We start from the raw sequence: 22625 nt of genomic DNA, 5'->3' as shown, positions 1-22625 counted from the left end.
GCAGAGAAATGCCAGGCTTGTTGTTTTCAGCATGATTTAAACAGCTTCGGTGTTATAACTGAACAGAAAGAACAAAGATACTAAAATATTAATCACCCTGCCCAGCTGCCCACTGGGACTCACTGAAAATGGCAACACACTGCTGGCTCCGGGCCTCGGGTGCACACTGCTGCTGTGCAGCTCACAGACACTCCCCTTCCTGAACATATGGAGAGATCGCAGGAAAGAATTTGCCTCAGTGAACCCTGACTAGCCAATCAAAACCAGAAGGTTCCAAGTTCAGTGACTAATATCAGGAATGAGCTGTGCGTGGTGACAAGGAAATTTTGTGTGCTGGGGAAATTTATACCCTGAGATCAGCCATGTCACAGGTGTGCAGGATCACCTGGAGAGACTGAACTTTAAAGAGGCCAGTTCAAACATTTCTTCCAGCAGCACGCCTGTCATCACGGAGTCTGAGAACCCGACAGCACCCCATCGTATCTGGGACCCCCAGGACTGACAGGGGCAGCCGACACACCAAGCCTGCATCTTCCTGAGTGTGTCTGCTTTGATGCTCTCAGCCCATGAGGCAGGGATTATCATCCTCTCTCTCAGGGAAGGAGGGGAGCGGAGCCTGGGAAGATGAAGCCTGTCGCTCTTCAGTCACGCAGCTGGGAAACGGACGGGGCGGGCCTATCCGATTCCAAAATCTTGCTCATTACCACTGTACATCCGGCATTCTTTTCCCTTCTTATGCCCTAGGATTCATTAAAAGGTAAAAAGCCGAAAGCTGGGTAGAGGAAACATGCAAACATAAATAGATTCTGGCTGTTCAAGAAGACCTTGGAAAACAGGGAGGCATCGACTTCCAAAGGGTGGACTGAACTCCTTAGTCGCCTTGGAAGATACATTAAGTATGGTAAATCGAACATTCCTAAGCAGAAATATAAAATCCAAATGCCCCTCAATCCAAAGCTTTCTAAGTGCTGGCTTTTTTAAAGTAGAAAATTCCACCCCTGACCTTAGGTCAAAACACAGGTGCTGGCCAGTGCCATGGCTCGGTGGATAAAGGTGCTTCCACCAAACTTGAGCTTAGTCTCCAGGGGCTCACCTAGTGCAAGGACAGCAAGGCTGATTCCTGAACGTTCTCCTCTAACCTCCATATGCACACTGTGGCATGTACACCCTTACACACATACACATTGCCAGGAGTGAGATCCCACCAACATCAGATGAGTCATGCTGGTGGCCAGGGATCATCTGAGGGGTACAGCCAAAAGAGTCATCATCTCTGTCCCTTCTGCTGATGCCTCATGACAGGTGTGAACCAGGAATAATATGACAACTCATTTAAAAGTGTCAGCAATGCCTATGGCACCTCCAACTGCTTAGTACCACACCCTGCCCCTCTACCAAGGTCATCCATGATGACTCTAGCACTGTGAAGGACTCATGACCACAGGCCATGCTATCACTACCACCCAGAAGACGGTGAATGTCCCACTAAGAAGCTGTGGCATGATACATGTGGGGCTGAATGCCATCCCTGTATCTACTGGCACTGCCAAGGCTGTGTGTATGCAAGGCCATCCCAGAGATGAACGGGAAGCTCATTAGCATGGCCTTCCATGTTCCTACCCTGCCAGTGTGTCAGTCATGAACCTGACATTGTACCTGGAGAAAGCTGCCAAGAACTATGATAGCAAGAAGGTGGTAAATCAGGCATTGGAGGGCCCACTAAGGAGAAGCCTATGCTACACTGAGGATCAGACTGTCCCCTACCACTTTAACAGGGATGCCCACTCTTCCAATTTTGACATTGGGGCTGACATTGCTCTCAACAACTTTGTAAAGCTCACTTCTTGGTATGACAAAGAAGAAGGCTACAGAGGCAGGGTAGTGGACCTCATGGCCTACAGAACTTCCAAGGAGTAAGAAACCCTGGACCACCCACCCCAGCAAGGACAGAGAGGAAGAGAGTGGCCCTCAGCTGCTAGAATCTCTGTCCCAGCTCAGCCCCCATCACTGAGAGGCTCCCCTCACAGGCTCCATCCCACCCCACCCCCCAAGGGGAGCCCTACTCTCTTGAATGCCATTAAAGTTCCCTGTACCTGCAAAATATATATATATATATATATATACATACAAATAGATAAATAAAATAAAAACTTAAAAATACAGGTACACAAAAATATTGCATAAAATTACTTTCAGGATACACAGACAAGCTGCACAGAAAATTCTAGTGAGTTTTGTGTTTAGACTCGGTTTGCAACTTCAAGATATCTCGTTGTGTAATGTCAATATTCTCAAATTAAAAAAATACTTATTTTAAGCATTTGAGATAAGAGATATTCCATGTATACTTCCAGGACAAAGGGCACTTAGGCTGGTGAGAAGACATGAGAGACTTAGACTGGTGAGAAGACATGAGAGTTGAATGTAAGGAGGGATAGCAGCATGGAGAGACACACGCTAGCTTTTCAGGTGCTCTGTATGACTGGAAGGATCAGAGGAAGTGGACATTTTGCCCTCAGAGGTATAACTGATATTAAAACCCCACACTGTTTCCAGTGATAGACGTGGCAAGATCTTGGTGCAACACACCTCCAGCCTGACAGGGGTAACCAGAAGAACATCAGCATGGCCCAATGGCCTGGTGACAAATAAAATCTCAGCCTAACTGAACATGAAACAAGAGATATCATGCCAGCAGTAAAAGTGAGCATTTATTAAGCACTTGCTGTGTGCATGCACTGTGTTAAGCACCACCTTGTTTTCTCCTCAACAAACCTTCTGGGGACCATTACTTATCCTACTCTATTTGCCCTCAGTGCTGAGATAAGGAAATTCGATTTCCAAAGGTAATGGGGCCACCAATCAAGATGGCTAAACGAGAAGCTTTTCCACTTACCCCACTGATGGGGACACAGGGAATGTGCATCCCTGTAATGACAGGAATGAAGCAGGTGCAGAGAGAACAAATTCTTGGTACACAATAAACAGAACTATTCACCAGTGATGCCAATTCTGTTTCCAAATGACTGCCTGAGATGGTTAGACAAGATAAAATGTCTTGCCAGGTGGTGGTGGTGGTGGTGCACGCCTTTAATCCCATCACTGTAAACACAAGTAAAGCGAACGTGCAGTGGGCCTCTGTGCCCTTCTGAGGCTGGTCCTTGGCAGGTACCTTGGGACGTGGATGTGGGGAGGGGTGAACTGTTAACTGATAAGTTCGGCCCAAGGTATCTGGGCTGCACAGACAATGCGGCTTATGCTGAACACCTGCTTTCCTTCTGGTTGTCTGGAATTTGGATACCCGCCAGGGAGGAGGTAACACGCCTATGTAGTAGATGATGCCTTGAATAAAGCCTGGGCGATCACCTCTAATGCGATTCCCTGATTAGTAACATCTCATACACGCTGTCAGAACTCATTTCGGTGGGATTAAGCATATCCTGTGTGACTTTACTGGCTCAATGTCCTTGGAAGGTTGCCCCGGGTGCCCTTGGACTTTACTTCTGAGCCTGGCCCATGGCTGATTCTGTTTTGTATCCTCTCATGTGATAACTACTAACCATGAGCATACCCAGTGCATGCTCATTGTTTGTGGGCAAACGCTGACTTAGTAAGCACTAGACCAGGTTCCTAAGGGAACCATGTGACCTCTATGTCCAGATCTCATCATACAAGTTACAGTATTTTGTCCCCAAAGCAACTCATTACAGTGCTTCTATTTTCTTTGTATTTCAAAAGAAAAACAAGGCATTTAGGTCTACGTACCCAAATCAACTTCATCTAAAAGCTCCCAATCACATCCAGAGATCATCCTCTAGATTCTGTGATTCTGGATCCTGCTAAGTTGGCAATGACTGCTAGTCATCACAAAACCTTGCAACAGGACCCAGGGCCAGAACCTCCAACCTTCGGACATCTTTGGAGGAAAGAGGAAAGAAAAATGCAGCTCGTTGCCATGTCTGACCTTAGAACACGTCAGGAATGACTCAAATTCTGTGTCACCTTACAATCACTCAAGATTGCAAAAGTGTCACCTGCACAGACGTGGGGGCTACAAACTTGGGGAAGCTCCAACTCAGCTTCGGCCCTCCCCTCTTCCTACAAAGGCACTGAGGAAGAAAACCACTGTGCAGAGTGGCAGGAGCAGAGCTCAGGGTGACCTACTCTTTGCGTCTGTGATGCTACTGGATCCTTTCTGCTTGCTGTGCTGTGCTGAAGTGCATTCTTTGGTTCAGCTGCTACAGTAGGAGGGACTGTGGCTGCCTCCTCCTTTTTAGAGATCAAGTAGGAACTGTGGGGAAGCCCAAGGGAAAGGAAGGCCGATGAGTCACCTACCCGAGCTGTCCCAAGGCCTGAGCATCAATGTTTTTTTTCTTTGACTAATATGCCCAAGGCTGTACTCTTAGAAAACGTTTGCCTCACTAGTTACATGGCGAACTGGCTACAGTGCCAGGGTCAAAACCAACATATGGGCCCAGAAAGAAATGAAGAAGGCATAATCTAGAAAAGGCAAAGTCCTTGTGGCTCAATGGTCTCAGCTCATCATCAAAACTAAAGCTAGCAGCAGCAAAGCCACGTGACAAGTTACCACACCCATGCCAAGCAATCATTTCTGTATACTCAGCAAACTCACAGGCACTGGCTCCTAGCTGTGCTGTAATAATTTTTTAAAAAAGGTATATTTTTCATCTTTACCCCCTGGTTCTTAACAAGAGCATCCAAAACCTTGGAATTCCCTGATAAAAGTAGTTTTTGTTATCTTTAAGAAATGCTTTTAGATTTGTGGCAATGAGATGATTCCTAGGAGACCTTTAAGTAATTTGAGAGGAGGACTAGCTCTATGCATGATTAGAGCACTGAAAGTTTCAGGCCCAAGCTCACCTTCAGTGGTGGAGAAGGAGGCTGGTTGTATCATGGCCAATGATCAATCAAGTACTGAAGCCTCCACGAAAACCCACCAGCAAGGTCCTGGCAGCTTTGAGGGCAGGGAACACATGGCTGTGCTCTGAGCACGGCACACGTGGAAAGGGCATGGAGACTCTGCACCTCCTCCCCGACACCTTGCCCCATTCACTACCCTACTTGGCTCTTCCAGAGTGGCAACTGCTACAATAAAACCCTATAAGCACGGCACCTTCCTGAGCTCTGTGAATGTTCTCATAAAGTACCCAATTCAGAAGAAGAGTCACGGGAATTTGTAGCCAAGCAGACAGAAGTGCCTAGGGACATCTAGGACTTATAATTGTATCTACACTGGGATGGTCTGGGGACAACGAGTCTGTAGACCTGTGGAGCATCAGGAACTGCTGGATGCCCAGGGAGAGTCAGACAGTCATTGGAATGACAGACTGTCTTTCCTGCTCCCCCATTCGTTCCTACTCTGCCTCTGCCTATAGACAAAGACTGTCCACCCTCAAGCACCTAAAACTACGAATACAAGGAACAGGGTTACCTTTCCTCATCTCCCTAATTGTATGACTTTAGGGAAATTCAGCCATGCAGGTAGCAGGTGATAAGGTGGGGTGCCACTCATAGGAAGCCAAGCAAACAACTTCCACAGACTCCAAATGAAACATCTGTTCTAGCAAAGCTTCCAGAGACCCAGCCACTTTGGTAAAATACTTTATATAGCTCCTGTTAATTCATAAAAACATGCCTTTGAGTTATAGACAGTAGAGTTCAGCGTGTTGCCTCCTTCCTTCCAGAGAGCTCAACCACGCTGCAGAGATGATCCTTTTTCTCTAAGAATGGCTCCAACAGTGGCAGTGGAGACACAGAGGAGAGCTATCAATGAACAAGTCCTTCAGAAGACTCACTTGTTCAAAGACGAGACCTGGGCTGTATGGACAAACCACAATGGAGGGAAACTCCAACTTGAAACAAACATGCGCGTGCGCGCACACACACACACACACACACACACACACACACACAACTATAGAGAGAAGCTCTTTCTTCCCAACTAGAGAGCACTGGAGACCCGCCAGGCTTGGAGTCAATGGCTACTGGCAGCCACAGAATGTTCTACAAAGAGAGTGGCTGTGAGGCAGGAATCAGGCCTGTGTGCAGAGTTCTCTATGGAGCAGCTGGGCCCGACTACCCTGAGCCCTGCCCTGTGTGGGCTGCAGCCTCCAGGGTTTACCCCCAGCTGCAACCCTTGGCCAGCTCTCTCTGGAGAGGAAGGACTGCTGTGAATGGAAGGCCCTTGGGAGCTGGTGTCCAGGCAAGGAAATGAGTCAGAGGCTCTGAGCTAGCTACAGGGTAATAAGAGGTCAATGAAGAAGCCATGTCACCCTAGGTGAAAGTTCCCAGCATTTTCCCCCTAGGTTAACGTTCTAATGCCATCACTTCTAGGGCCCTGACTCTGCTTGCGTGTTCTTCTTACTTAGCCCATGAGAAGCCTGCCCGTGTACAACCTAAGTACTTATAGATTCATGGCACATTGTCCCAGGCAAGAAAGAAGCCCTCTGGGTAACCCGATCCGCCACCATTTAAAAAGCTTGCTATATATGTCAGCATGGTCCTCCATTCATAAACCTAAAGTACTGAAAAAACATCAGCAGATACATAAGGAAAATCATAGCAGCAGAGATTGAGCTCATTACAACCTGCATGCCTAAAACAACCTTCCTTTCTCAGGAGACCAGAGACTGCAGCCAGAGATCAAGTTGTCATCACAAGACTGGCTTCTAAGGCCCTCCCTGGTGTGTCTCCCTCGTGTCTTCCCAGGGTCTCCCTCCATATGTGTCTTGTTCCAGTTTCTTCACCTTACAAAGGACACTAGTCACACTGGATTAGGGCCCAGCCGAGTGACCTCATTCTAACTTAATTACCCCTTTAAACAGCTCTTTCCAAATACAGTTACATTCTTAGGGGTAGGCTGTCAGAACACCAACGCGTGAATGGAGCAAGGCATAATTCAGCCCACAACAGCATGAAAGAAAAACTCTGAGATGAACAACCCAAAACTTGCCAAGAAAAAGCAGGAAGGATACAAGGAAGAGAAGAAAAATAAGTTAGTACCATTCAAAGGTTTTCAAAAGATCTCACAAGCAAAAAAACACACTTCTGTGGAAAAAAGCAACCATAAACATTAAAGCTTTTTAATGTTGAAAACCACAGCACCCCCCCAAACACAGTGATGGCAGACAAGACAGACAGACAGACAGACAGACACACACACACACCAATTAGAAGAGGCATGGATGACGATAAATCCACATAAAATGCTGGCCCAGATAAAGTGGGGCTTCTGTTGAAAACAGTATGAAAAATGAGGACTCTGAAGTGAAGCTGAAAATGTCTAAACTTGATTTATCCAGAGACACTTATTTGCCTTAGACTGTTTAAGAAAAAGAAAGAAAAAAACAAACAAACTTAGGTATGCATGTTAAAAATGCTGTGGACCAAGGTGGGTGGTCTGAGTATCCCATTCTTGGGTGGGGGCGGAAGAAATTAGTACTCCCATAAACCTGCCATTTCCTAACTTCTGGACTTATCTGGAAGGCCCGCTTCCATCTGCTCACAGGCATAGGAAACCCAGCCTCATTCATGCCCGCCCCTGCATGGGTGTGTACACACTTGCCGCTGAGGTCCCCGTCCCCATCAGGCTGAGTTATCTCAGGACCAGGAGGCTTCTAGACACCACTGGCAAGGATTAGAATCCCTTGGTTGTTTCCAAACCCAGCTAAGAATTGAAGGACTGTTTTAGAAACTGTTTCACCTAACAGTTCTGAATGTGAAATACAATTTATAGCAAGCCATTGATTTGAACAAGGGACCAATCAATCCAACACAGTCGACTGTTCAAGCAAAGTGGATGTATGAGCAAGCACAGGGCACAGATGTTTAGTCACAGGGGCTGAGCTTCGGTCACTCTAAGCAGACACCTGTCTCAAACAAGGCAAGCCACACAATAGCTCGGGCCTCACTCCTGTTCTCTATCCACAAAGGCTGCTTGTCCACAATGTAGCCCAGTTCTTCAACCAGAATGCTCTGTCCCTGTTATAGAATCATTAATTAAAGCCAGTTTAGATTCTGAACTAAGATTGTTGTTATTCTTTTTTTGTTGTTGTTGTTTTGTTTTGTTTTGTATTTCTGTGTAGCCCTGACTGCCCTTGGACTCAGAGATCCACCTGTCTCTGCCTCCTGAGTGCTTGGGATTAAAGGTGTGCAGCACCATCACCCTGCAGTCGTTTTACTTATCAACAGAGGACAGCAGTACCTTCCTCACTGGCAGGGTAGCCTGTACCTGCAGCACCAATTACTCAGGAGGCCGAATGGTATGACAGTCTTTAGAAAAGTGAGTGGGGAGGTCACCTATTCACTTAGTCTGTTGCTTTTTTTTTTAACCAAAGACCTCTGAAGGCAAGAAACAGTAGAGGCTCACTGTAGGCTGCTTCCAATGTGGGTCCCACGCACTAACCTGCTTCCTGTTCTTTGTTGTTGTTGTTGTTTTTAATTGGATATATTTGTTTATATTTCAAATGTAACCCCTTTTCCAGGTTTCCCCTCTGCAGACCCCTATGCCCCCCCACCTTATCCTACTACTATGAGGGTGTCCCCTACCCACCTCCCCGCCCTAGCACTCTTCTACACTGGGGCATCGAGCCTTCATGGGACTAAGGGCCTCCCCTCCCACTGATGCTAGATAAGGCCCCTTCAGCTCCTTCAGTCCTTCCCTAACTTCTCCATTGGGGGCCCTGTGCTTAGTCCGATGGTTGGCTGTGAGCATCCGCATCTGTATTGGTCAGGATCTGGCAGAGCCTCTCAGGAGACAGCTGTACCAGGCTTCTGTCAGCAAGCACTTCCTGGCATCAGCAATAGTGGCTGGGTTTGGTGTCTGCATATGGGATGGATCCCCGGATGGGGCTGCTTCATGTTCTTAACACAGTGAAATAGGTCCTAGGACTTCTCCTGATACATGAAAACAGACACTGAAGCCTGGCTACCTCACTCTAAGTCTGAGAGTCTCCACACTATGAAGTATGCCTGCTGTGATATATGGTGGGTTATACTTCACCATGGCTGCATGCAGCAGCTGATCAGTGTGGCCAGTGAGGCAGGGAACAAGATGACTTGTCACTTTTAGGGCAGAGCACGCAATTACAGGGGCAAATGGCCCAGAGCTCTCGTATTTCCTAGTATAGTGTCCAGCACGGTCTGCTTCACCAAGCCAGGAGAACTGCATGCGGCAAACCTTCCAGAAACTAAATGCTATGTTTTGCTGTCATATAGAAAAGCAAAAAATTTATTTGCAAAGATTTTTAAAATGCTTTTTTTTTCCAACTACATTTCTACGTGAAATGTATTTCATTTACAACATTCAAAATGATGCATTACAATGAGCCAAATTCAGAAACACATACAAGAATCCAGCTAGCTTCACCACTCCAAACACAAATGTCTATAAAACTATAAGGTGAGGTGATTCCACAAACGTCTTTGAAAAACAGATATTTTCCATAAATTTGCTTATATCAACAGATATGCTTATTAATTTTAAACTTATATTTATTAAATTTACATTTTTATGTATAAACTTAATAATTTTTAAATATCTCGTAATTTTAAATGCAGTAGCAAAAGAAATAGAAAAAAAAACACCTTTCAGGATTTCACAATAATTTTTAAGAACATAAAGGGTCCTAAACCCCAAAGTTGGAGAGCTAGTTAGTTACTAGGTAATGGTAACCAAAAGTCAAGTCTATGGAGTGATATTGTTAGCTGAGAGCCTAAAGTAAAATGTACCAATGACAGAGATACCCAACAAAGCTAAGTTACGTGTGTGTGTGTGTGTGTGTGTGTGTGTGTGTGTGTGTGAGAGGGGGGGGGGTAGGGAGAGGGAGAGAACCTTCCCTCAAACTTTATAAAGAAGACTTGATAGACTCCAACAGGACGTTGCTATTCAGAAACACTGAAGGACATTTCATTTCATTTTTGTCTCTCAGAGGATAACACTTCACATTTCAGAAAGTCATATGACATGAGAACATAATTAATAAGCCAAATCAAATAAATATAGTAAAACCCTGCACACATCAGGGCACATGTGTGGAGGTCAAAGGACACTTGCTAAAGTCAGTTCTCTCCTGCCACCTTGTGGGACCCAGGGACTAAGAGAAGGTTGTTTCTGGTCTTCGAGCAAGAGCCTTGCCTTCTGATCCACCCCATCAGCCCAAGCTTTTTCTTCCATCAGTTGGCTTTTCTTCTGCTGCCTATCCAGGCTAACAGGATAGGGAAGTTTCACACTGTATGAAATCTCTAGTTTCAAACACTCATACGTTTTCTCTCTAGCACAACAGAAGAAATATATAGCCTAGGAGGACGGGAACTGCTTCTCTACAGATGACCATAAAGAAACTTGACTGACACACTTTGGAAGAATCTAACACTCGGGGCTGGGGACATGACTCAGTGGTTAAGAGCACTGTCTGCTCTTCCAGAAAACCTGGATTCAGTTCCCAGCACCTACACAATGGCTTACAATCATCCCTAACTCCATTCTAGAGGTCCCAATGCCTCTTCTGTTCTCTTCGGGCTCCTGCATGTGACCCGTCTATGCAAATACAATTATACGCACAAAGTAAATATATTTTTAAGAAACTCTAACACTGGATAGGACAGAAGAGGCTCCACTCCTCACATACCAGAACAAGACTAACTACAATCACAGCATAAGGAAACAAAGAGATTTCAGAACTTCTGGTACAGTTGACCTGAACAACTTCCTCCTGTCAATTATGCTTTAAGGAAATCAGACTAAGGGGCTAGAGAGACGACTCGGGTTAAGAGCATTGACTGCTCTCGCAGAGGACCCCGGTTCAGTTCCCAGCACCCAGATGTTGGCTCATAAGCATCCTTAACTCCAGATCCTGGGAATCTAGTACCACACAGTCTGACCTCCATGAGAGAAGACACACATGTAGTAATACACATAGATGCATGCAGTCAAAACACTCAAAATAATCTGAAAAAAAGTTTTGTCTTGTTTTAAAGAAAGAAGTCATCTCAAAGGCTCAGACAGTACAGACCTACAGGTAAACTTGAATGTTATCGTGTAAATGTGACTAATCGGAATTACGTGGCAACTAACAAAAAGACATGGTGATTACGCAAATTTGTTTCCCACGGCTGCTCCAACAGTAGTAGGGACAGAGGCTGAAATCAGTTTCACCAGTTTTGAAGTCAAGATTTTCCTCCAGAGTTTTGAGAGACCATTTTCCACCTTTCCCAGCTTACAGAGCCTCTTTATACCCCTTTCTTTGTAGCCCCTTCGGCTCTCCTCAGAGCTAGAAGATACCATCTCATTTCAGACATTGCATGTCAAATCTCCCCTGCCTCTCACCTGCAGCCTCACTTTTTCTTTTGGTGGTACCAGACATGAAAATTAGGGCCTACTGCCTGCTACCCACTCTCTCTCTCTCTCTCTCTCTCTCTCTCTCTCTCTCTCTCTCTCTCTCTCTCTCTCTCTCTCTCATATGGATACCTGTAGCTGCATTTAGAGTCTACCTGCATAATCCCAGACACTCTTCCTGTCCTGACTGACTCAACTTGGCACACCTGTAAAGTCCCTTTTGCCCCTATAAGGCACCATTTCAGTGATGGAGCTGTGCCTTTATTACAGGGTGTGGAGGAGGTAACTAACTACACAGTTTTATTCTCACTTTTCACAGTGAAAATTCAGCCAGGAATTCTAACCAATCAGTAAGTGCTGACCAACTGAAGTCTATGAGTCTATGGAGAGCGTCATGTCCTTCAATGAACAGTCATGTGTCTAGCTCTCTGAAGGACTCGCTGGTTTCCTTGCCCCTGGAATTGGTGTTAGGAAGACAAGTGGCCTTCCCTGCCACCCTGCTCTCCCATCCCCTACATACAACAAACCAGGGACCTACAGGTGCCCATCACTGGGATGCCCCCTTCCCCCCGACTCTTTCCTTCATTAGGCCTGGTCATTGTGCTTGAGCCAGATGGTTACATGCATTGCCAGATGCTCTTCCTTCTCTATGGTAAGGATAAAAATGGAATTCCTAAATTGAAGATAATTTGATCCTTTGGTTCTGTGGTTATGTTCTAAGTACAGTGCCTTTATTAGTCCAAAATGGTCTGGCTGGTCATCATTCTAGCCTATTGCTCCTCCAAGGAAAATCAAACTGATTCGGTGGCTCCATAAATCATATGGAGATATTTACAACAAAATCCCTGTGCCCATGGCGCTGACTTCTCTGACACACGCGAGTCACAGTCCAGATCGCAGTGGGCTGCAGGCCTGATCCACCTAGAGATACCTCCAGCCTTAGTTCAGTTTAGCAAAAGAAATGGAGGCTGACTGGAATCCTGTCAGGGTGGGTTTTGTATTGTTTTTATCCTGAGAATTGTCAGTCCTTGTGAGAGAAAATGGCTGAGTCTGCTTTATCTCAGAGGAGAAAACACACATCAGAAAACCACCCATGTAAATAGCTGCTGGCTCCCTGGGAGGTCACCACAGAGGAACTCAGCTTCTGTTGGCAGTGCATGGAAAAGAACTGCACGTTTATCTAGAAACGCACGCATCCATCTGAGTGTGGGATGATGATTGGGAGGGGAGGTGAAGCTGGGGGGGGGGTGCAAAGATGTGGGGTAAACTATGTGATACAGAGAGAAAGACCTGTCGGTGGCCACAACCTCTGTGTGACACATGGAACTGAAGGTTCTGCACAGGAGTCACGTGAGGATAGATAGGGGAGGCAGCGTGACAGTGCAGCACTAACTCCATCCTCTCAGTGCAGCCAGCACGGGTGTGGCAGCCTGCTGCCGTCAACCTGCTCTCCACCCGACACTCAGGTTTACTTGGCTAAAGTTCTGTGATAGACAGCAGAACGGCTGCTCGTCGAGGCTGCAGGTGAAACTGAACCTTCCAACAGGCTGGCCTTGGGGTGTTTCCTCAGTTGTCTGGGTGGGTGCAATGTAAGCACAGGGGTCTTCAAATGTGGAAGGAAAGGCAGCACTAGAAGCAGTGGGGCTACAGTATTGTTGTTGGCCTGGAACATGGGAGAGACCATAAGCCAAGGAATGTGGGTGGCCACTAGAAGCTGGAAAAGGCAAGGAAACCAATCCATCCCTGGAGCCATCAGAAAGGAATGTTGATCTCTTGTTGATATATTGGTTTTCACCCAGCAAGACTCAAGTCAGGCTTGTATGCTACTGAACCGTAAGACACTGTGTCTGTGTTATTTTAAGCCTCTACTTTTGTGATAATATCGTAACAGCAATCAGGCGCTAATGCAGACACAGCCTAGGCTTTGAGGGGTGTTAAAGCCCCACAAATAATTCTAATTTGCAGCAAAGTCTGATAGCCACTAGACTAAAGACAACGGCATGCTGGTATGCTTGCTTGTGCTGGGAAACATGTGGCAAATTTACCTGAAAAGGTAGTGAGGCCCCCATAAAACCATGATTCTTTCGTCCTCAGTCACGTACCCAGACACTGTGGCCTGCATACGCCACAGGAAGACATGTTCATCAGTTTAGATCAGAGCCCCTCTGCCCCAAACAGGCAAATTTCCTTGAGATAAAATAAATAAATAAATAAACAGCAGATAACCACAGCTTTTTAAGTAAAGCTTATTATCTTACTGTTGCACAGTGAAGGGAGTGAGCAATGCCTGGACCAAACACAAATCCATAAGTGGCCTGTTCATAGCCCAACAGGAGAAGGAACACATTGTCCCCTCAGTGTGAAGCTCTTGAAAGCTGCCTTAGGACTGTAGAGACAGAGGGTTCTCCATTTGCTTATGAGCCTATTTGCGTGTGACAGATGCTCAACAGCTGGATTTGTTTATTTATGATAGAGAAATGGACTGAAACCATGGGAACAATAATCACATCCCTCCTCATGATCAAGGAGAGGAGCGGCTGTTGTATGTTTTTTGGCAAGTGCAGCCTCCCTACGGAGAGACACTCCATCTACTACAGGACTTCACCCACACCCACACATGATGCTAACTTTCCTCGGAAGCCACCCCACTATGGCACTGCCCCCAAAGCTGAAACTTCAGAACCTTTCACAGTTCCTTTGCCTCCCTACTCTGTCTTCCTTGCTGAGGAAGCTGGTACAACAGAAAAGGAGCCGTATCACAAGCAGGTTCGGTTCCACATTTTAGAAAAGATATGGCATTCGGAGGTCGCTCCGCACCTCTGAGCATCATTCCTAGCAGTGTGACATCACCTTCCTGTTCTTATGCAGAATATACAACATGCTGTGGACAAGAGTGCTCAGCATATAATGAGGGCCAGGGCATCACATCTATGCTGTAGTGTCTCCAACTTCTTGTCTTGTCTTCTCTCTAAGCCACTACTGAAGACTTAATGTCTCCATTTGGACCTCTCATTGGCATCTCTGGTTGGATGCATCCAATCTGGACTTACAGTCGTCACTCACAAACCACTGAGGCCTCTCGATTTCTGTGACTGCACTCCCAGGGTGAGAGCATCATCGGTTGTTTCCTGCATGTACCCCACTCTGCTCCTGCTGCTACTCTCGGTCAGGTTCTCACTCCCTACACAACCCAAGCACAAAAGCCTCTAAGACCTAAGGCTTCAGACCACGGCAGCCTACGAGTAACTCCTCAAACAATTTCTGTCACGTCTGACCTTCAAACTGTTTTTGTCCTGTAGTCTGGTCATTTATGATGAAAGCCAAGCAAACTCCACTAGGTGCAGATATGAGATGAGGTCCCACACAGTTTCCACTGGGAGCAGAGATGAGATGAGGCCCCACACAGCTTTCTTACAATTTATATCAGGGTACCAAACACTGAGCAATTTCACAACTTTCACAGAATACATAGATCTTGAAAAAATAGATCATAAGTTATTTGTCAACATAGTAGGGCCAGCTACGTTCAGTACCTGCCTGTAATCCCAGCACCTGGGAAGCAAAGACAGAAGAGAGCAATGCAAATTCAAAGCTAGCCTGACCTGCATAGTGAGATCAAGACCACCAGGGCTATAAAAACCAAAATTAACTAAAGCAGTCACTGAAGGCTGGAGAGGTTTTAGTGACATGTCTTTACACAGTATTAGAAAACTGCAATGTAAACTGTCCACAAACCACCACAGGCGCAATAAACCACTGCAGACTACTGACTGCAGACCCTCCGTGCCGCATAATGGAAACTGATCGAGTGAACATGTGATGGAGCTCACACTCAATCTTACCATTCTGTTCATCCAGTTCATTCCCAATTTCTTGGCCCATTTGTTTTTGGCGACTTATGATAGAGGAAAGGGCATCAAGACCCGCGTCTTGTTCTGAAAGAAAAGGAAAAACAACTGACTGAAAATCAAAGGAAAACACTTTCAAATTAATATAAATACATATGTATACACACACACACACACACACACACACATACATATTGACAGACACATACACACACATGCAGAGGGAGATCTCTCCAAGCAACTGACACTATCCAACATATAACAAAAGTGGCACTGGTGGCGTTACTGGAACAACAATTTAAATACTTCACACTGCAGACTGAAATGATTTCCTGATAAATTCATTACTCAAATATGAAACAGAAATTTTATTAAATCTGGCTACAGCGACAGTTAACCCTCTAGTATATAATACAAACAGAACATGTATAAATCAATAGTAACTGGGCACGCATGCACACAGGCACACACGTGTTGGACTCAGAGGATATCTTATGGAGTTGGTTCTCTCCAGCACAAGGCTACCTGAAGTGGGAGGGGCCTGCAGCTCCTGAGCACTATGTAGTATATAGGAAATAAGCTCAAGGCCTTGAGAGAAATCTTCGAGACTTCAATCTACCCACTCTTACTAGGTCTAGGAAACATATATAAGAACATATGCAGCTAAGCAATAATGCTTCTACAAGACTCTTCCCTAATACATGTCCCTTGTGCTGGAAATCAACTTACTGCCTCTCGGTGTATCTTTTTGACTACTCTGGAACTTTTTCTGGAAAAGCCCTTGGCTCTTTTTCCTCTGCATAAAGTGTGATGCTTAAAACTGATTATCAACCTCATAGATTCTTCTAGAATCATCTAGAAGGCAAGCCTCTGTCAGGCCTAGACAAGATTACCTTGCTTAGTTTACACAAAGTTGGAGGCTCTCACCCTTAACGTGGGCCTGGGTCCCAGACTGTGTAAGAAGGGACGCTCCGTGGCCATGAGGCATGAGCACCGTGAGGCCCTGAGCAATGTGAGGCCGTGAGCAATGTGAGGCCCTGAGCACCGTGAGGCCAGGAGCACCATGAAGCCCTGAGCTCAGTGAAGCCCTGAGCACGGTGAGCACCGTGAGGCTCTGAGCATGGTGAGCACCATGAGGCTGTGAGCACCGTGAGGCCGTGAGCACCGTGAGCACTGTAAACACCGTGAGTGTGGTGAAGCCAGGTGCTTCAGGCTCCACAGGAGCTTCCCTCCAACTGTGAAGTGGAGCAAACCCCTTCTCTCTTCAGTTGCTTTTGCCATGGTACGTTGTTTTTATCACAGCTACAGAAAATGTAACTAAGATACTTCCTGGCCCCAGCCTTCTTCCTGGTGTGTGTCTCTCCCTCAGGAAGAAGGCGATGCCTGTTTCTGTTTTGGAGTCCAGGTCCTGAAAAACGAAGCCAGGTTGGTTCATGCAAAGCACAGGCTCTCCCACTGCACTACACACCCAGCTCCCTACTCTTCCTCTTACAGCCTCCTTCAGTGTTCAGAACTTAATCCGAGACCTGTTCCTCTGAAGCACAGTGGACCCCAGACCAGGGTCTCCGCCTTACACACCCCTCACTCGGTGCCTGAAAAGTAAGCCCCAGTGAGGTGCTTTATCATGAGGCTTTACCCTGGCACACTAAGAAGCAGTGCCACTCTGACAGGAACGAAAATGCAGCTCCACGTTTGCATTTGTGAAATGACTGTGTCATGCGATGGCTTTATCTAGGGAAGCAGAGGCACAGAGTCTCGCTCGGGAGCTCACTAGCATCTACTTACAGTTTTGTATCACTCTTTTTTACAGAATTAAATCACTATACTTAGCTCTTTGATTCGCCTGGAATTTATTTAAACTTAAGGTGTGAGGCAAGGACCTCTTGGTGACACTTTTTGACACAGCGTACTTTTTAAAGGCTATAAACAGCCTGCTGTGTCCAGGGAGCACTCTAAGGCACAATTTTACAGCAAAATCACTTTATAATGAGGTCCTCTTGGTCCTTAGTAGCAGCCTCCTGGATGGCCTCCAAGATAAATCTATCATCAAACTCGCACTGCAGAGGGACGTCTATGCTACAGCAAAAGTCCAAAGGCACCCAAGGAATAATCCATCGACGGACTGAGGGTCAGTGCCCTGTGAAATGCTGGGAAAACGGATGGAAAGCGGAAAGCAACTGCCTCTAAGGCCGTCAGCTAGGAAAAGACACTGAAGCGCTGACACCGTTTTCATTCAGTCAGAATACAAATTGTTAGTGAAAAATAGCTACGCTAACCTTTTCTCCCAAGTTCGTTGTCTCCTAAAGTTCCCCCTAATGCATATCAGGAAGGAGAGGAGAAACTCCCCTAGTCCTGTGATTGTCATCAACTAGAGTATCTCCTCAGTGTGTAACTCTGGTATAATCAACTTTCATCCCACAATCCAGACGCGAAAGATGCTGGGCAGCTCAAATTGATCATGTCAATCACCCAAGCTCCTCTGAGCTATAAACAGGCATTTCTAAGAGGCAATGGTTTCACCATTTAGTAACAATCAAAATAAAAGGCTGCTTCCAACAAAAACAAGTCAGGACTCACTGCAGACGATCGACTTACAAACAGCAGAAGTGGGACATTGCAACAGTTCACTCTCCATAATCCACCTCATTCTGTCACACGGTCCAAGGCTGAAGGCCTTGGTGATGTGTCACAATGGGATGTTTGCAACATACCAGACCCTGAGTTGTTCTTCAACTTTACAGTGGTGTAGATTTTAAGACTGGATCACCATGGAAAAAGGAAAGCATGTACATGCACATGCATGCGCATACATATACACTCAGACACACACAGACACACACAGACACACAGACACACACACACACACCCCAACACATCCAAGCTGTCCAGGTTTTAATCCCTGGAACCTGCAGCTATGTTACTTTCCATGGAAAAGGCAACCTCGCAGATGTGGTGAAGATGAAGGCGTATGATAGGAGATGAGGCTGCGGAATCTAGGTGGACCCAATACAATTCTATTAGCTCTGAGAAACAGAGGTTGCCCAGCCTGTCAGAGGGAGCCATGACAGAGGGTTAAAGAGATGCAGTTGCTGGCGTTGAAGACGGAGCTATGAGTCAAGGAAATGGGGATCTTCTAGAAGCTGCACAAGGCAATGGGACAGGTTCTGCCCTTGGACCTCCAGAAAGGAAAGCAGCCAGCTGACACCTTCATCTGAGCCCCTGGAGACCCAAACTGAACTTCTGCCCTTCAAACTGTAGCGATGTGAGTAATGTCACTACATGTGTGCTAATTTATTGTGAGCGCACTAACACGATCATTTCTGAGGGTCCCTGTGGAGCCATTAGGTGTGGAGATACTTCCTATTTTAGACATTCAGGAAAACCATCCTCTAAATAAGAATCACACAACTGTGGGAGGACAGTTTGGTGGTGGTAGATAAAAAGCAAAGGGAGAGTCATCAGAAAGCATTATGCCAAAAATAACAAGCCCGATTCTAAGCAAGCCACTAAATCCTACCAATTTACAAAAAATATCTAGGTCACAGAATATGCTGAACAATATGTGGGAAATGCACTGCAAGAACTAGCTAAGGGGAAACTACAGAGTAAACAATCCTGTTTAACAAAGAAAGTGCACAGGAAAATAAAATAGTTTGAAATAAGATCATTAATATTGTTAAGATACTTCAGAGATACCTATGAGTGACAATGGATGGCCTACATTCATACCCTGAACCAAGGAGTCTAGAGGAAATACTACAGAGAGATAGGAAACTGTATGGCTGTTTGATTGGACTGAGGAATTATTTCTAATTTGGCAGGAATGGTAATTGCATTGTTGTCTTTAAAAACCAGTCCTGAGCACAGAGACATGGCTCAGAGGTTAAGAGCGCAGGCTGCTCTTACAGAGGACTGGAATTCAGTTCCTAGCACCCACACTGGGCAGTTTATATTCACCTATAGCTCCAGCAGATCTGACACTCTCTTCTAGACTCCACGGGTATCTAGATTATCATGTGCACATAGACACACACACACAGATGTATACATAATTTTAAAAAATAAACATTTCTTTTTAAATGTCCTTATATTTTATAAACATATTTTATAGTATTTAGATAGAATATTCTCAAGTATTCACCATTAAAATGACATAATGTCTGGAGTTCACTATAAAAATAATCCCAGGGCATATGCATAAGGATCAGAGTTCAGTCCCAAGAGCCCACAGTGAAAGCTAGGTGTTATGGTATGTGCTTATTATCCACGTACTGGGGTAGCAGAGACAGGAGTCCTCTGGGTCTTGCTGACTAGCCGGCCTAGCTACCTGGCAGGCATCAGGTCCCAGTAGGAGCAAAAAGGTAGGCAGTTCCTGAAAAATGATACCCAAAGTGACCTTTAACCTCCACATGTGTGAAAAACATGGGTATGTGTGCCATATGTATATATACATATACACAATCCTAGAGGTGGGTATCTGGATACACACAGATAAAACCAAAGTAGGTATGGGGAGATAATTACTGAAGCAGGATAAGGAAAGGAATACAAGTTACTCTAATACATTTGAAATTTCCCATAGCAAAAGGTCATCACCATGTTAATAACAAAAAGGAAGAGGCTAGAAATGGGAATCAGCTGTAGAACGCTTGCTTGCCCAGCGTGCACAGGACCCTGAGGTCAGACTCCAGCAGAGGGACCAGGAAGTCTGTAGCAAATGCGCAAAGCTAGAAAGAACAGCTACAAAATAATGGAGACCAAGCTATGCTGACTTAGGAACTCCACCAACAGAGTCCTAAGAAAGCAGGAGGTGGGGAGGGGGTGAGGGGAGCTGGGGAGGAGGCACACTTCACATCCTATAGTCTGACTTGGGTTCAGTAGCCTGTACTGACCACTGTTTCCTTCTTCTGCTCTATCCTGATCCTCAGGAGGCAAACTTCCTGTCATCACCACAGTTACCTCTGCTAAGGTCTATGTACAGCCCAAGCTACTGCTTAAGTATTGGGCTAACCTTAGGTAACTGGCTGTCACAAGGCCTAGCTTCTAGGTTTAGCAAGAACGGCATTCACTGTCCTCAAGTCTATGATCTAGCAATAATTTGGGGATAATTTCCAGAGTACTTCTGTCTCCACACTAAAGTACAGAAAGGCTGTCATGGTTTGTATATGTTTGGCCCAGGGAGTGACACTATTACGAGGTGTAGTTGAATAGGTGGAATAGGTGTGTCACTGTGGATGTGGGCTTTAATATCCTAGTCCTAGCTGCCTGGAAGTCAGTATTCTGCTAGCAGCCTTCAGATGAAGATGTAGAACTCTCAGCTCCTCCTGTACTGTTGAGGCCTGCCAGCAGTCCACAACACAAACGGTTCAACTGAGAATGGCAGTTCGAGCTGAAAAGAGAGGAATCTAGACGGGAATGGGGCTAAGACGATTTCATGTTCAAAGCCCGCCTTTTTAATTCCAACATTCAGTTATAAAGGAAGGGGGAGGGAACCCAATTTCCCGCCAAGTAACTCGGGATCCAGTAGCAGGACGAACACGTGTGTGCCTCCAAGCAGCTAAGCCGACAGGGTCCAGCAGTGGGCGTGGCAGAACGAATGAGCCGGAAACTCCACCCTTGAGCAAGCAGGTTCAAGCAGGTGAGGGAAAGGAGACCACACTGTACCATGCCTGCCTAAATGCTGCCATGTTCCTGCCTTGATCACACTAGACTGAACCTCTGAACCTGTAAGCCAGCCCCAATTAAATGTTTCCCTTTTAAGAGTTGCCTTAGTCATGGTGTCTGTTCACAGCAGTAAAACCCCTAAGACAAAGGCCAAAATGCAATCAGAAATGGCTTTTTCGGATTCTTCTTTATCTAGAATAGAGCCCAGCGATGAAGTAGACCCACAGCACACCACGGGGCTTCTGGAGCACAGGAAGACTACGAAGCATTTGGGATAAAGACTACTTCCATGTTTGTGTTTGGCTTGATGAACAGTTTGCTATATTAACAACGCAACAAGAGACCTGGCACTTCAAACCACGACAGCAAGAAAGGGCAGGGAAATAAAGTGACCCAAAACTCAGGCCAGTCCACCTGTCCCAAAACCAAGAGCTGGAGGCAAGCAAGGTGGCAAGGGGTGGGAATCTCAGAGGGGGAGATGCTCTAGTTTAAGAAGCGCACAGGGCATAGACTCGTAGAAAACCTGAGCAGCCCCCAGTGCAACACATTCTCAGGGACCGAAAACAGCTTTCCTTGGCAAATGGGAATGACAGAAAGGTCCATCTGTTTTAGGGCTAGGCAGTCCTCCCAGAAGCCATGCAGAGCACAGAGCCCTGTGCGAGCTGTGCCGTGAGCTAAGCTGGGGTGCTTTTCATCTGTTCACTTCCCGTCAGACACGGTAATGGGTGAGGTATGCAACGTTAAAAACAAGGAGAACCAGTGTTTTGTTTACTCGGTAATTTCATTGTGAAGAGAGTTCAAAATAGAATTAGACTCCTGTTTCTGGTCAGGATGGACTGACAGGGACCAGATTCCCTTCTGGCCTGGATGAACAAGGAGCAGAGACAACAGGCAAAATATTCAAATCCACTATTTCAAGAAACATACATCAGCTAACAAGGCCAGATCTCTGGGAGAGGGAGACAGAGGAGCCCAACCTGCTGCCTTGTGAATGCTCCCATCAAGGTGAGGAGCTGGAAAGCCCAGGTGGGAACCCAGTGGGCATCTTGAATTGAGTCCCACGGGGCAGCAGTTGGAGTGCGAGAGTGAAGAGAGCCACACAGAGAGAGCCCTGTGGTGCTGAAATGCATCTGCACCAAGTCCTGGCTGGTGTCACTCAGAGCTTGGAAGTACTGAGAAAGACACCCAGGGCTGAGTCACTTCAAAGGTAGAAGGAATTGTGATCTAAACCCAACCGGGGAAAGCCACCAAGCAGATGACCTCAGTCCTCCTAGAACACATGCAGACTATCCAGAGTGGTCTGGGCTCAGCAGTGTATACATTACCTCTGGACCAGAGGCAAACATGTTCCCTGGGGGCTGCAGAGGAAGTATTTGAGGCTTTGTGGTTCATATGGTCCCTAAAGCAGTCATTCAAGTCTACCATTGTAAGTGAGAAAGTATCTATGGGTGTTGTGTAAGGGAATGCGCATGGCCGTGTTCCCATAAAACTGAATTTATGAGCCCTGAACTTTTAATCTCATATAATTTTTACAAGTCACAAAATATTCTTTTGATTATTTTTTACCATTTAAAAAAATTTAAAGCTGTTTTTAACTTCCACACCATACGAAAATAAGATTTGGCTCATATGCCAGGGTTTGCTGATCCACACTTTAAAACATTTTAAATACCTCTTTCATCTGTCTTTAGAAGCAAGACCCAGGGTCAGGGAAATGGCTCAGCTAGGAAAAGCACTTGCCTCAGGGTCTGATGATC

The 22625-nt window shown here is 45.9% G+C and overlaps 1 protein-coding gene across 1 annotated transcript in view; it reads right to left on the bottom strand.

Annotated features, from left to right (window-relative positions):
• The window catches only part of Stx8 (syntaxin 8), a 234262-nt gene that overhangs the window by 164799 nt on the left and 46838 nt on the right, over positions 1-22625 (bottom strand). The window contains exon 6 of the mRNA XM_021176854.2: positions 15199-15291. Within this exon, the coding sequence (XP_021032513.2) occupies positions 15199-15291 (93 nt within the window). The remainder of the gene's footprint in view (positions 1-15198; positions 15292-22625) is intronic.

This window comes from Mus caroli, chromosome 11 (genome assembly GCF_900094665.2).
Source record: "Mus caroli chromosome 11, CAROLI_EIJ_v1.1, whole genome shotgun sequence".
NCBI lineage: Eukaryota > Metazoa > Chordata > Mammalia > Rodentia > Muridae > Mus > Mus caroli.
The sequence above is the reverse complement of the archived record's forward strand: the minus strand, read 5'-3'. Positions and strand labels throughout refer to the sequence as shown.